General features: G+C 44.1%; 1 protein-coding gene across 5 annotated transcripts; it reads right to left on the bottom strand.

Annotated features, from left to right (window-relative positions):
- Positions 1-2,610: 2,610 nt before the first annotated feature.
- Positions 2,611-15,140, bottom strand: DARS2 (aspartyl-tRNA synthetase 2, mitochondrial). 5 transcript variants are annotated; one of them, XR_014932957.1, is made up of 17 exons: positions 14,973-15,140; positions 14,733-14,832; positions 14,071-14,137; positions 13,758-13,859; positions 13,085-13,180; positions 12,034-12,157; positions 11,594-11,640; positions 10,595-10,701; positions 9,991-10,060; positions 9,225-9,404; positions 8,751-8,858; positions 7,530-7,592; positions 7,156-7,331; positions 5,782-6,000; positions 4,852-4,962; positions 4,575-4,650; positions 2,611-3,479 (listed from the first exon to the last, which is right to left on the bottom strand). XR_014932957.1 is itself a non-coding variant. In XM_015869704.3 (17 exons), exons 1-17 carry the CDS (start codon positions 15,070-15,072, stop codon positions 3,292-3,294), a joined length of 1,911 nt encoding a protein of 636 aa, XP_015725190.2. In that variant the 5' UTR covers positions 15,073-15,140; the 3' UTR covers positions 2,611-3,291. The 5 variants fall into 5 exon arrangements, 4 of the variants coding, with proteins under 4 accessions (XP_015725190.2, XP_085368159.1, XP_085368158.1 ...); XM_015869704.3 differs by having other exon boundaries at positions 7,179-7,331; XM_085512033.1 differs by lacking the exon at positions 11,594-11,640 and having other exon boundaries at positions 7,179-7,331.
- Between the last annotated feature and the right edge of the window lie 12 nt (positions 15,141-15,152).

The raw sequence follows: 15,152 nt of genomic DNA, 5'->3' as shown, positions 1-15,152 counted from the left end.
GAGACCACCTGCTTCCCCAACAACACCCATGAATGTGCTTTTTGTGCATGTTAAGCAGAGATCTCACTGCTAATCATTACCACCAGCAGTGCTAGTTTGTCTTCAGCTTTTTAGCACGGTCTGTGAGGTAGGACAGGGTTTCAAACTATAAGAGTGGATATAAAGAAGGTGGTTTAAGGGCAGTAAGGCAGCAGCACAGGCTGCCCAGAGAGCTGTGGGTGCCATCCCTGCAGATAGCCAAGGTCAGGCTGGATGGGCTCTGAGCACTGATGGAGCTGCGGGTGTCCCTGCTCAGTGCAGGGATACACAGAGAAATATCTGACAAGACAACAGAACAGATGACAGCCAAGGAGTCTCCATTTGAAGGGACACCAACAAAGAGCTACAGGCTTCATCTGCAATTCTCAGCCAAGCAAACAAGCCAGATTCTCAGGGCTGACAGTGTTTTAGATCCATCACTCCCTAAATAGTATATAACATTCAAGAAAGAAACCCAATAGCACACTACGCTTTGTTGCTTTGCAGCCAACTCAACTATATGTGCCCTTGTACCAACTGTTCCTTGTCATGTTTTAGGGCTGTTCATACATCTACCTGCTGCTTGGGGAGCAGTGAAGGGTTGGCCATAGCTTTTTAGGGTACTTTGGTAGTTGGTTTTGGTTTAAATGACAACCAAAGAAGCTTGTTTCTCACCCCAAAGTCTCCTCGTATATTGCTGCAGCACAGGGCAGATAGGGAACATATCAAGATATAACGAAGTTCGCAGGACAATAGTACAGGAAACCTTCAGCTCTACTCAGCACTGCAGCAAAACCAGAGGGTACCGATATATAAAGAGAAAGCTGGGACTTATTAGAGGAAAATGGGACCAACCAATGCAGGCTGAATATATCTGCCATAGAGTTCTGTGCTGCAAAATTGTGGCTGGCACAGCTGGTGACCACACGTAAGCAACATTTGTTAATTACATAAAACAATGCTTGGAGGGAAACAACAAACTGGAGCACAAGCCTAAAATAAGAGCCCAAATATTTAGAGGTGAAGTCAGGTGAAGTTTACGCAGGGGATTTCCATCTGGCAGCATTGATACGCCTGGCAGTTGGCTGTGCCTCTGCTGCTGCTGTTAGCACGTGGGCCAAAGGCACAGGGAGCACACTGAGCATCCTCATGAGGGTGCTGGCTATGCACAGTGGCACCAGTGAGCACGTGTGGTCAAAATAGGCCATTATACAAGCAACTGATGGTGAAAAACAAGAGGAGAAAATAGAAAACATCACATTTGGGAGAATAAACCCTCACTCCTACCATTACAGATGTTCTCTGGGGCTGCCTTTACTCACTGCATGCCATTCATTTTCATCCCTCCCGGTGGGATGAACCACAGTGGGGTCATGCTGCATGGATGTACGAAGAACCCACCTGCTTATGTGCAGGAGCAGCAGGCTGATGAAGGAGCTACCTCCAGGAATAGCTTTGTACTCCTGAGTAATGAGCTGACACTCACATAGCACCGGTTATCCTTGCATCAGGTCTCAGCCTGGGGACCTCAGCTCTCAAAGATGCAGAAGCTGAAATGAAACACAGGCATCCAACCATCACAGGTCAGCCCATAGCAGCATGTACCTTGAATAATCCTCACACAGTACCTGTGCTGGTCACTGTATTCCCAGCAAAGCCAGCAGCTCTGGGTTACAGCAGCCAGAAGCCAGTGCTGCACACAACCTAAACAAGTGATGCCTTCTCTGTAGTAACAATCACAGGACTGCTAGTCAACTGCCTTCATTCACAAACCCAAGTACAGATGGTTTGCATAGATTCAGGGTCCATCTTTTCCACCGACCTCATCATAGCACAACTGCAGCAGCTCAGATGACACTTTTGGGTGCATTTTTTTCCACTGTAGCTAATCGTAGCTACATCGCACACTCCAAACTGCAGCAAGCCCTTAATATAGCAGCAGGCAAAATCAACATCACACCAAAACAGCTTGCATATAAAAGATGGATGTTATGCCTTGGAGACAGCTTGCTCACACGTTTTAACAAGCACTTTCAACGTTCCAGGCAGAGTTACATTTCTGCCTAAGCTTCTTAGAGCATGTTATCCTTTGAATGCTTGATAATAATCCCAATTTAAAGAACTGGGACTCTTCAGATGTAAACAGCGTTTGCCTTTGCAGTTCTTACCAAGAGATACAATATCCCTTGCTTGACAATTAAAGCTGAGCACATTATGTTTATGCTTCCTATAAATAATGGTCTGGGGGAGTGAAAAACTTCTCTGAAGAACTGGATTTTTTTATGCTTTCACATCCTCAAAGGAGCCTCTGATAAACCCTATTTTAGAGACACAGATGACTCTCCAGCAAATTCTGTTTAACTTCCATTTATCCTCACTACCAGTAAAAGAAAAAAGGTAAATAGCAAAACTCACCATCCTCTAAAGCAGCAATCTGAGTATAACATTGCCTTGCTCTGATCACTGCTTAAATGTTAAGGGAATTTTATCACAAGGTGGTACATAACATTTTGTTCTAATTCATATTTCCAGCTTGTTTCCAATCAAAGATGTGCAGATCCTGGCTCAGAGCAAAGCCAGGCTCAGACAAAACCAAGTTGTGACAAACTTTATTTACAAAGGATGCAAAACCTCAGAGCTGGTGCTCTGAAAGTGGCAGGACCACAGGCCCCAAAGACACATCACCTCCTGTCTGATGAATATTACAAGGTCGACTGCTGCAAACAACACACCTCCTCTTCTCCCTGCTTGTAACACTTGAGTACAACTCCCCATGGCAAATTCCACATGATCAAGTATCCTCCAACATGACACAAACTGCTGGCTGCACTGAAGCTTTGTTAGGTTCTTTGCCCGGCATGGCACTACCCTGGCTCTAACAGTTCTCAGAGATTCAGTGATTATCAGGAATAGTGGCTTGTTGTTCCAGAGAAGCTGGTACACTGCGTCCTTTAAATGGGAGTTTACATGTTCAGTGGAAAATTAATAAATAACCTTAGCTTCAATAAAACACCATAAAGGCAACGGTCTCAATATCCTAAGCTGAAATGACAGGCATTTATCTTTTCTCTTTCTCCCTCCCATTGACAACCAAAAGGTGAATTCCTATCAGGGGAACTATCATATCTGTTCCCCATTCTATTCTGAAACTGCAGTGGGGTTGTACTCCTCCGGTCCTCCCATAACAGCTGATGTTTTTCAAACTGAATTTTAGTATTTAGAAGTCAGAAGCATCTCTGCTTTAACACTTCAATTCACATCACTTGCTATAAGTCAGTTTTTCTTCGCTTCTGTTTCTGCAGCAGGCCACGAAACGTGGATGTGATAAGGCTCTAATTCTTCTGGAGTGACATAGTCTGGAGCATTGCCCATCAGGTCCCGTCCCTTGAATGACTTAGGAAAAGCAATGACATCTCGGATACTTGGAGAGCCAACGATGAGAGAGATGAGCCTGTCAAGTCCTAGAAGCAGAAAACAAAAGGATGAATCCCTTGAGTTATGGTCCTAGGTTAGTTTGTCTGATTCAGAAGATCAGAAAGGTGGGAAGTAGGTAATACTGCCAGACTTAAAAGAATAAAACTGAAGTAAACAAGGGGAAAAAAAAAACCTACTCTCAACCAGTAAAAAGAGAAATAGACATGCCTAGACAGCAGATGAGCCTAGCACAATAAAGCCTTCCAATGTCACCAAAAATTCTGTGACATATCAGAGACTGTAAGACAGAGACAGTGCCTTTTCACAAGCAGCATAACAATGCCAGAGCCACTGAGCAACAGGAACATTGTCAGGGCTCTGTTCGACTGCTCGAAGATCTTGGTCAATCAGTTCTGAAGGACTAGAACAACCAGGAGGAATTCAGAAAGAGCAATGTACACAGTGCTGTAATGACTTCTCAAGATTCTATTCCATGGCATCTTAAGCCAATCTAGGACAGTGCTGCTGTCTCCTCACACTCCCTGTGACTCCTGAGATGTAATTTATCCCTGTTATGTACAGGTATCTATCATGCCCATGCTGAGACAGATCAGGACAGCATTCATTTACTGTCAGTTTAAGTCTCCGAATGAGTGAATGAAACAGAAGGCAGAAGGGAAGTGACTCTGAAGGAAAGGCTGAGATTGTGGCAGTAACCCAGGGCATGAAGTGGTACCGTACCATCCCATGCCTCTGGGGTTGCAGTACAGAAATCCTGTACTGGCTGCACAGGAAGGAGAATTAAGATGACCCAATGTTAACATGCCGTTTGTAGAACAGTAGATAAGGACCATGGTTATAGACACCAACAGGTGATCTGGTGCTTGCAGACTAAAACACATGGAGATGCTAGGGAAGGACACCATAACATTCTGCACTTGGTTGTGGGAACTCTGTTTTCCTTCATAAAGTGCCACAGAGATGGAAGTATGTTGGTTGCTGCATTTTAGCACCACCAAAACAGCCATCTCTGTCAGCAGAAGACGGAGCTTTTGATAACAGATGAGGTTTAATCTCAAAATCTAATATACCAAAAGAAAGCCACAAGACACCAGCATTCTGGATAATTGCAAAGCGCTCACCTAAAGCAATTCCTCCATGAGGGGGAGCTCCAAATTCCAAAGCCTCAAGCAGATGGGAAAGCACCTCTGAGTCCTCCTGCAAAGTTGCATAAGAAACGTTACTGAACAAACAATGCTCTTCCTATTAGCAGCATAAGAAGGTAAGAATGAAGTCAACCATATGTAGGAGCTGCTTATCTGAGAACACTCATGTTAATCCAGAATTTGGAGCAGATACATAAATGGAGTAGTCATTTAAAGCTCTAAGAGGATGTTAGGAGACATCTGGATGTGTTACCTTCAGCACTTTCTCCAGCACAAAACGCTGTTGTTCTGCATTATGAATTCTGATGGAGCCACCTCCAATCTCATTGCCATTCAGCACAAGGTCGTAGTGCTGGCTGCGGACCTGGGAAAAGAAATCAACAACCACCTTAGGAAAGCTGGGACTCAATGGCATTTAATGCCAACCAAAGCACACATACAAAGATGCTGCAAATGAAGACGTGACATAGTGCAACACGATGCAGCCTCGTAATTCACAAAAGAGGGTCCAAATGCTGAGGATAAAGTTTTCCACTGGATTCCTCTGGCGGGGTAATAGATAACAGATTCCAGACTTCAGGATAACAAACATTTAGATCACAACATAACCAAAGAGAAAGGAAATGATTGAGAGTTTTCATTTTTTATCAAGTCCTATTAGTAGACACAGAGCAAGGCAGACTTCAAGTCTTGCCAACATTCCTCTCCTGGTTCCAGCTCCAGCAAAAAGACAAAAGAAATCACATGGGCACATCTCTTCTGTGGCTTTTTCATTGCCATTTTAACAGCTATTTGCAGCCATCCAGAATTCAGGCTCCATGCTGTGACTTGATCCCAAGCCTAAGCATAGAAAAAGTTCCAGCTCAAATATCAGTCCTCACAGATGCATGGTCTGCTGCTGACAGAGGTGATGTCACCTCAGGGTGGCACGTAGCTTAACAGCAACTGGAACAATGCATGTTCTTTTCCAAATTTGATCAAAACTCGAAGCAATGTGGTATGGGTCAGAATATAAGATCTCTCACCTTAAGCAACAACAAGCCCGTTTTGTCAGAGGGGCACCTGGATGCTGGTTGTTATTCACAGTAATCTCAACGTTGTACTTTTTAAACAGATAGGTACCTAGTTTTCCACAACACACAGCCGTAAAGAGGGCCAACACAGCAGGCATGAAGTTAATTACCTTTGTGGGGTCAGAATAGAGGAGGTCAGTATCTAAAGGATGAGGAGCAGTGAAGGGGTGATGCGCAGACTCCAGTTCAGAGGGATTCTCTTCCTTGGGGAGGAAAAGTGGGAAATCCACCACCCAGAGGAAGTGAAGAGCTGCAGGATCCCGCAGTACCATTCCAGCTGCCTCCAGGAGGTCAGCACACTCCAGTCGTAGGCTTCCTAATGCAGAGCACTGCAGAAAAGAAAGGAGTTCATGAGAAGGGGCGATTTTACTACCAGGGAGGTTGCTCGTATACCATCCAGGGAAAGAGTTTTAGTAACAGCAGCATCATATACAACAGTATTAGCTGTACTATGCTGTTGCAGTAAAAACATTCTTGCCTTGTCTCCTAAAAAATATCACCTTTCTGCCAAGGCAGCAGCGGCCCCAGCATTTGAGGAGGAAAAAAAAAAAGGCTGAATAAGAAAGCTAGGTAAGTTTTCTTCCACATTCCATCCTCACAGAACTCCTAGACTGACCTCAGGTTCTACATAAGCATGGATTAACAGGGACACATATGTAATATCCTCACTTTGAAGACAGAGAAATGAAGGCACAGAAAGAAATGGCAGTTTTAGTGATCATGCAGAACATGATACCTTACACAAATGAATGCCTGGAAGGCAATAGCTACTAGCAGGAATCCAGAGAGTCAGGGACAGAATCTCCTACACCTCTGCTAATAAGCAGCCACGTTTCATTCTTACCACCTGCTTAAGGGAGACAGCTACCTAGGGGTCCTTGTTTCCTAGTCTATGTTTAGTGCTTTAAGAAGTTGAGGTGAGAAGTGGTGCCAACTTGCTCCTGCTTCATATTCTAGCCTTCATCTTGGTTACAAACTCTTCCCAGAATATAACTGGGAGAGAAAAGCAATAGGTACACTTCATGAATTACTTGTTGCTGATGTAGCTTCAGATGCAAATAAACAAGAAATCAGAAGAGAAGGCCTCATTGTGGCCTTCTAATATTTGAAGGGAGCATACAAACAGGAGGGGGAATGACTGCTTACAATGGTGATAGGACAGGAGAGAATAGTTTTAAACTGAGACAGGGGAGATTTAGGTTAGATATTAGGAGGAAGTCTTCACACAGAGGGTGGTGTCACACTGGAACATGTTGCCCAAGTCAGCTGTGGATGCCCCATCCCTGCAGGCATTCAAGGCCAGGCTGGATGTGGCTCTGGGCAGCCTGGTCTGGTGGCTGGTGACCCTGCACATAGCAGGGGGTTGGAACTGGATGATCTTTGTGATGCTTTTCAACCCAGGCCATTCTACGATCTATTTTTGTGATCAAAGGTATTAGAATAAGGACAGGTAACTTCAAAGCCAACAGCAACATTCCACTCACAGAAACCCAGAAATGCTTCCTACCACTCGCTTGTGGTCTCCAGCTGCCAGCAGCACCACATCATCCACCTGCATGTTCAGCGCTCGGATGAACTCCGACTGCTGTTTTTCACCAAGAAACTTGGTAAGAAAAGACTTCAAGCTCCCATCGGGCCTGCAGATAACATCCATGATTTCCTATTGCAAGATCAGTAAAAAGAATATGTTCGTGTCAGTGCTGCCCCCTCTTGTCATCAACTCGTTTTATAATGAGGTTCTTTGTAAAGACTTTTTATTATTATTTAAAAATTCTCCCCTACCCTCATCTATCTACAAGTGCCTTTATACAGTTTATCATTCACCACTTCCAACATCCCAGCAGTGCTGCCGTCTCACCTGGTTGAACTGGGATTTCGCAGCCTCCTTTAAGGATTCCAAGTCTTTATTTTTAAGATATCTCTGAGGAAAGAGCAAAACAAGACATCAGAGCTCCAAGATCTACAGACAGCCCCTTCCAGAATTCAAATCTACTGTTTCCTAGAGCAGGAACAAGTTTTTAAACACTACACAGATGATGGTGAAAGCATAGCTCAGTGTGGAGGAATAACAGAACCAACCAGGCTCACCCTCACATGCAAAGGAATGCAGTAGGTGTTCCTGATCTTTTAGAAGATATTTTAAAGGTGAAGAGGCTTGAGACTCTCCTTTTGTTTTGCAAATGCACATCTTTAGTGCCCTCTGGTGGGAAGACAGTAACTTGCGTTTTTTGCCAAAATTGAAGGGCTCCTAAACTGAATTCCTACTGATAGAATCAGGAAGGACCCATAAAGATTACCAAGACCAACAAAGATTACTGAATCCAACTCCCAGCTCTATAAAGGACCACCCAAAACTCAAACCCTGTGTTTGACAGCATTGTTTAAATGCTTCTTGTGCTCTTTGTGCCATGAGCACTGCCCTGGGAAGCCTGTTCCAGTTTAAAAACAAACCATGCAGATTCGTGTTCTATTCCCTTGATGTAATTGTTTAGAGAATATGTTTCTTTCCCCTTACTGCCTGTGCTGCAGAGACATCCACAGCCAGAGTTAAATCTGCTTCCTCATTAAGATATGCCAAAAATAATTCTCCATCTACTGTCAGTTGTGGATTTGATTTGTGTTATTCTCCTTACATGAACAGAACCCAGAAACACAACAAAAGCAATCACGAGGCGGGCATACAAACTAGCTGACCTTTCTCCTATCAGTGCAGAACAGCGCTGTGCTATACCTGGTTCTATTTCCATCTCTCCCCTGAGGGCACAATTTACTATTCAGATGCCATCCTTGACAAAAGCAAATCAAAGCCCCAAGAGGCTCCCCATCCCCAGGGGACCTTGTAGCTCTGTTCTCTTCCTGGCCTTCATGAGGACAATATATTCTTCCCATCGCCTGATCGTTTCCATTTCCCAACTGTAACAACGCTCTGCCCAACCTGACGTCAATCACAAGCAACCCCAAGCTCCCTGAAGGACACCGCTCCCCCAATCATAGCAGGGAACATTTCCACACCAGCAACAAGAATTCAAGTTGGTATTTTATTTCATAAGCGTACGCAGCATGTAAAAGCATCACTTACCACTCCCTGAGGGATACAAATAGCCTTGGCAGTGCCGCGGGGGTAACTGAGCACATTCTGCACAAACCCAACGTCCAATCTTCGTAAAGTATCACTGATATCCACTATCTAAGCAAGAAGGGAGCACAGGAAAAAGCTGTTGTGGTAGAAGTATGAAGCAAATAAATAAATAAATCACACTCCTGTGTCTTATTGCCTTCAAAAGCCATACTTTGGGACACCATTTCTTTGCTCAGAGAAATCAAAAGGTTCACAGAAAGAAATAAGTGGGGCCAAGCTTGAGTAACCATCAGAAGACAGAGGGCTATAGAGACAAACATATAAGAGAGCCTGGAAAACCCAGTACTCCTTGGGTATATTACAGGATTAAGAATCCCAGCTAACCATGTACACATGATTTAATCAAAGATTATTTTTAAAACACTACCAGAAAGAAAAAGAAAAACTGTAAGTTTCTAGCAGGCAAACCCACACCTTCATCCCAAAGCGAGTGTCCGGCTTATCAGTCCCATAGTCAGCCAGCGCCTCCTCATATGTCATGGAAGGGAAAGGAGTCGTAATGGGGCCTCTTTCTGCAGGCCAGGAGTATTGCAGGAGGCCCTCTATCAACCTCTGGATCCCAGCTTGATCTACAAATGACATCTCTATATCAATCTGAAAACAGAAAACAAGAGGGAGATTCCACACTAGCTACAGTTTTTGCCTCTGCACCTCTACTTGCAGAAACTCTCAGACTATTAAGTCAGCATAAAAAGAAACAATATATGATATTAAGTCATAGTTTGACTACATAAGACTGAGGGTGTGTTTATGACCTCCCTACAGCTTGATGACTCAGGCAGTGATCTCTTCAGAGTACTAAATGAGGTAATGATGACAAGGACGAACAGAGAAACCTTGAATGGACCCAGCTAACTCTGCTTGGGTGTCAAGGCTGATGCAAGTGACACCCAGCTCTGCAGGACAAAAGCAGAAATGCATCATCAAGCACCACCACTGCTGGAACACAATTCCCACATCTACTCATCAGCACCTGGGACTGAAGACAACCAAGGACAGTTACAACTTTGTTCACATCCCACACTGATTGCAAGGGACTGTGGCTGCAAAACACACAGAAAACAACATCCCACACCCCTGAGGGAGGATGAGGACCAACAGATAATAAGCCTCCTTAAGATAAAACATCCATAAGCTGTTTGGCTGAAGGGGAGGGTGAAAGGCAGTGCAAACTGGTTACCTGAGTGAATTCTGGCTGCCTGTCAGGCCGTGAGCCTTCATCACGGTAGCAGCGAGCAACCTGGAAGTATCTGCAAGAGTACTCACACTTAGATAACAATTAAAGGTATCTTAACTTAAATTATGGCTACAGAACAAATCATTAAAAAGATTGTTTTGCTCCCTATGTAGTGGATAATCACAGTCCTGATTGCTGCTATTCCCTTAAATGCATGGAATCTTGATTGGAAGCACCGTACCTGTTCCCATCTCCAGCCATACCCTCCTGATGTATGTGGAGCTTACCAGCTGAGCTGTGCTGATAGATTTTCTGTCCTTCGGGCAGACTGTCTATGCAAAGCTTATTCCTACATTTGTGCTTAAGATCAGTTTTCCATTTCAAACAGCAAAGATTTTAACTATCAAAAAAGGGTTAATTTGCTCTTACTGGGAAGTATTATTGCTAATGAGAATGGCTTAGCAAGAAATTGCAAGTATTTAAGGACACCTCTTTGAAACAGAACTCTTGGCACTAAGTTCCTGGAGAAGTCTCTAAAACATCACACATCAAAGCAAGCAAATGCTGGACAGTGCATACAGAGAATGGCAGTCCAAGTAACTCTTACCTGTCCAAGCCTCCAATCATCAGGAGCTGCTTGAATTGCTGAGGACTCTGAGGTAGAGAGTAGAACTTGCCCACTTCCCTGGAGGGCACAAGGAATTCTTTTGCCCCCTGGCATGAGAAAGAAGTTCAGCAATTAAGTGGCCTCTTCCCAGCTGAGAGAAAGCCAACTTGAGTACACCCAGCACACCAGTGGCCTTAGGCCACTTTTCATCCCCATTTCTCCTTTCAAAAATTCAGCTTTAACATTTTAAGAACAGAGAAAGGAGAATAGTGAGCACAGGATGGTAAAAGCATCAAGTTTACCAAAGATAACAAAACTTGAAAGAAAAGGTTAGCGAACCTTTCATCTAAATACCTGACCTAGAGTGATAAGCCATTTTCTACCACAGGTCCATGCAGGCATCAACACAAATGCTTCAATGAAAGCACTCTACATCATGCTTCCTTCCACAGATCATTTGTTGTTTGATAGCATGAAGTCATACTGCAGCCTTTCCCTCTACTGTAGGTTTACTCCATCAGAGAGCTAATAAGCTCAGAAAAGCCATCTTTTTCTTGCTCCTGCCTTCCTGCCTCCAGCAGCAGAGCTAAATGGAAGACAGGTCACTCCAGTGCTTCCTCAAGTGACCCACACAGTTGTATGACCAGCCTATAAGTAGTGCTTGGAAATGAGCAAGTGGAGAGACCTGGTGGGCACTTAACAGAGCCCTAAACAAAGCTACTTTACACAATTAGCTCTAGAAACTCTAGGCTAACAGCACAACTGTGAAGTGCAAGAGGAAAGGACCTGTTTTCCTATCATAATGTTCTATTTCTGATGAAACTACTGTCCTTCCAGTCCCTCTACTATTACAAGGATCAATGCATTGTATCAGGGACTGACATACAAGCTGTTAGTGAGGGGAAGCAATGAATGTTGAGTGGCAAGTGACTATAATTCAACCATGAACTGCCTATGCCATTGCAGGAGGCTAAAACGCATTACTAATAGAATACATACCCCCGGGGTTCTCTTAAAGAGCGTTGGAGTTTCTACATCCACAAACCCTGAGGAACAAAGACAGAATATGCTGACAGCAGGGACAACAACTAGTATGACACAAAGTAGGCTAGAGAAGGGTCTGTTAGTCAGCTCAAGAGGTAATTGAACACCCCATGCAGCCTCTCCAAATCTCCAGACTTTGCTGTTTCTAAGAATAACTTACACACTGAGTTTTAAAGGCTGAGCTCCCCCAAAGCTCTGTCAGAACTGTTGGAAGACAGAACTGATTGGCAAAGAAGTCATTAATTCTAAGTCTCCCACTACAAGCAGTGTGTCCTTCCCAAGTGAGAACAGCCTGGAGTTTAAAGTTGTTTGGTACTCTCTCCTAGCAATAGGAAAGAGCAGAAAAACTCCACAGCGCTGTTTGCTATACACTGTTCTTCAAGCACTTGGCTTACCATGGTGGTTACACAAGTACTCTCGCATCCGCATCACCACTTGGGATCTCAGCCTCAGGTTGTACTGTAACTGGGAGCTGCGCAGGTCCAAGTAGCGATACTGCATGCGCAAGGCCTCTGATTTCTGGCAAATAAAAAAGAAACAGAACTCAAACTGCATGTCCAATAAAGCCATAGTACAAAAGGGGGAAAGCTGAAAAAAAGCCATGACCCATGCATATCCCACAGCCTGCATGAAGAAACTAGCCAGTGAGAGTCTCCAATGCAAGGACATTGGTTTTTGTGGAGTTTTTTGGAAGAAAAAAAAGATATATCCATTCTACACTAAGAGTTGCCTCAGTAAATCACAATTTCAGCCCTCTAAATTATGACTCTGCTGTAACAGACTGTAGTGATCCCCAGAACGTTTTAAGCAGAGAAACATACCTCAAGGATATCTTTAGATATCTAGAGGAATATCTAAAGGAACAACCAAATTGTGATACACTCTTATCACAGACAGGAAAATTAAGCTACTGCAGATGGTGGGAATTGCCCAGGAGATGTAACAAGGAAGGGACAGCACATAATTCTCCCAGTTCTTACACCTATGTATCAGTCACACAGTGGCACAGAGAACTTAACAGCAATGCCTCCCATACACCACAGAGATAACACTAAGAAAAACCTTTTATCAGACTGGGTATTTACAGAAGAAAATCCAACTAGCTACTCACCCAGATAAGACTAAGCACACTTGCCTTAAAACACAGCATTGTGTTGGCAGGTTCACTTTCGCACTCAAAAGCTGCCATAGCCTGAATTTCTTCCACTTTTCCCTTTACCATCTGTTCTTAGTGTGGCATTTTAAAACGCTCTGCACTGGAAACGTTCAAGCCTTGTTTTCTGCATAAGCCCAATTAGAAGTGCCACCTAACCATTAACAATACACACACCCTTCTTCTAAAGCACGGCTCAGATGAAGCTCTCATAGATGCTTTGCCATCACCCTGAGCAAATTGCTGATCTACTGAAAATCCACTGTCTTGGTATAGGGGATGAATGCAGGCACCTTGATGAAATCCTTGATTTCAAAGGGCAGCTTCTTGCAGAAGTTGAGAACCTCTGCAGTCTCTGCCTTCACTTCAATGTCCCCTGTTGGCATTTTCTGCAGAAAAATAGCAAGGAAAAAAGCAGATTCAAAACTGAGAGTTGGGCAAAAGTATTTCAAAGACCATCAGTGGAAACAACCAAACCCAATCTATATCATTAGCCTCTCTACCTGTTAACACAGTGTAACTCAGAACTTCTCTCAAGCACAGATCTCTCCTAGATTCCCCTCCTGCACAGAAAAAAAAAATACAAGCCAGCTCACTCAAAACTGCATTCTCTTCTAGCAGCATATCCATCTCTACAAGAAATAACTCCACTTCTCTTTTACTTTCTGCTCCAATGACATGCTGAGCGCAGAGGTGCAGTCCAACACAGATCCCAGTAGGGCACATGCACTTGGACAAAACACCAGTTGCATTAGATTCAGTGAAATCAGAGTGAATTTTAGAGTATGTTAGCCTTCAATAAATGTCCAAAAAGGCAACTTGGGAGGAACTTCCTAGAATTTCCAGTTCTGAACACCAGTTCTCAGAATAAAACTGCCTGTGGCAAAGCTATGACACACATAACCCCACTGCCCAGTGCTCTTCTCCTAAAGGAATAAAAACCTTGAGAGACCTCAGCATCCTCACCAGATTCTCCTGCCCTGGGGGTCGAGAAGACACGATGCCGGTCACTCGCACAACAGACTCCACTGGGGCATTGGACAGGAGCTTCCTCACATGAGAATGTGCCTGCAAGGAGATGCCAATGTATCTCAAAAACTCAAATAGCACCATGCCTTGTTTCTAAATGGTCCATTTGAATCTGGGACCAGTGCTCACAAAACCAGAGGAAACAGTACCAGCAGTCCTGCTGCAGCATCACAGCAGGGCTCCTTGGTTAAGGACCTTGCTCTGCCCTCAATATCTGCTGGACACAAGCTGATGTTTAGGTAGCACTTACTTCATCTTGTGGAATGATGATCTGGGTGAGGCCCTGGAAATCCCTCAAAACCAGGAACAGGCCTTGTCTGAATCCACAAAAAAGAAAACATAAAAGGGAATAGTTTTGCTAAAATCCAGTCATCTTCTGCTTTTTAAATCAATGCACATGGCAGCAAGTTATTGTCTATATCTTGTTACTAATAACCTAAAGCACTTCACAAGTACACACATCTGAACCTGACCTGAACAATCTGATTCAGACTTTACCCAGTCACAAACAACATGCAAATAACCAGAAGATGCAGTATCTTAACTTGAACGTTAAGCCACATATGAGCAATGCACACTCCTAGACCAAGCATTACAAACATCAATCTTGGCTGCAATAGAGGCAGCTTCTGTAATTATTAATACTGCTAACTGCAATAGCTACTTACTTACTACTAAATATGAAGAGAGTAACTATATTTAGCTCCTTATGGGGGGGGGATTAATATTCATAGCAAACTCTGGAATGTTAAATACTGCTGTGGCATGGTTTCCAGCTGCTTAGCCACACATTAGAAGGGGACACAAGATGTAAAAGGTAACAAAGCATGCAGAAGTGTATGAATGCAGGCCTACAGTGTATGCTGGATGTGCAAATGAAGCAGCTCTGTTGTCACGGTGGTCTGAGTTTACCTTTGGTACTGAATCCATCCACACAACGTGACCTCCTGGCCCACATGAGCAGCACGCAGCTCTCCACAGGTGTTGGTCCGAGCAACAAAGCTATTAACATCTAGAATCAATAAAACAAAGAAACTTAGGCTGGCTGTAGGGATGGGGCAGCCCCTGTCAGTGCCTCACTGCTCTTATTATTGCAAGGAACCTGAGGCCACTTCCCCTTATCTCATAAACTCTGCTGAAGATGCTGCTCACCTGGAGCCCGGGGCACCCAGCCGCTGCTCAGCCGAGCCCATTCGGTACCCAAGCGAGGTAAAACCCTACGTACGAAATGCAAGACATTAAAAACAGCCATTACTCATCCAGCACCCACTGAGGAGCCTTTGAGGGCCCGCAGCCACCACGCACCGCCCACAAGATGGCGGCCAGGGCGGG

Source organism: Coturnix japonica, chromosome 11, assembly GCF_054131305.1.
Source record: "Coturnix japonica strain WE chromosome 11, WE-NBRP24, whole genome shotgun sequence".
In the NCBI taxonomy this organism is placed as follows: domain Eukaryota; kingdom Metazoa; phylum Chordata; class Aves; order Galliformes; family Phasianidae; genus Coturnix; species Coturnix japonica.
Note: the sequence above shows the minus strand (reverse complement) of the source record. Positions and strands in the feature narration are given on the sequence as shown.

Bases quoted from the DNA above. Each gene is read 5' to 3' on its own strand.
- DARS2 (XM_015869704.3), bottom strand. From the start codon at position 15,072: ATGGCTGTTTTTAATGTCTTGCATTTCGTACGTAGGGTTTTACCTCGC. The intron at 11,641-12,033 runs GTAAGCCAAGTG...TTTGTTCCTCAG, and splicing joins GTACTTGTGTAACCACCATG to GGTTTGTGGATGTAGAAACT. The intron at 6,001-7,178 runs GTAGGAAGCATT...TCTTTTCTGCAG, and splicing joins CTGGAGACCACAAGCGAGTG to TGCTCTGCATTAGGAAGCCT.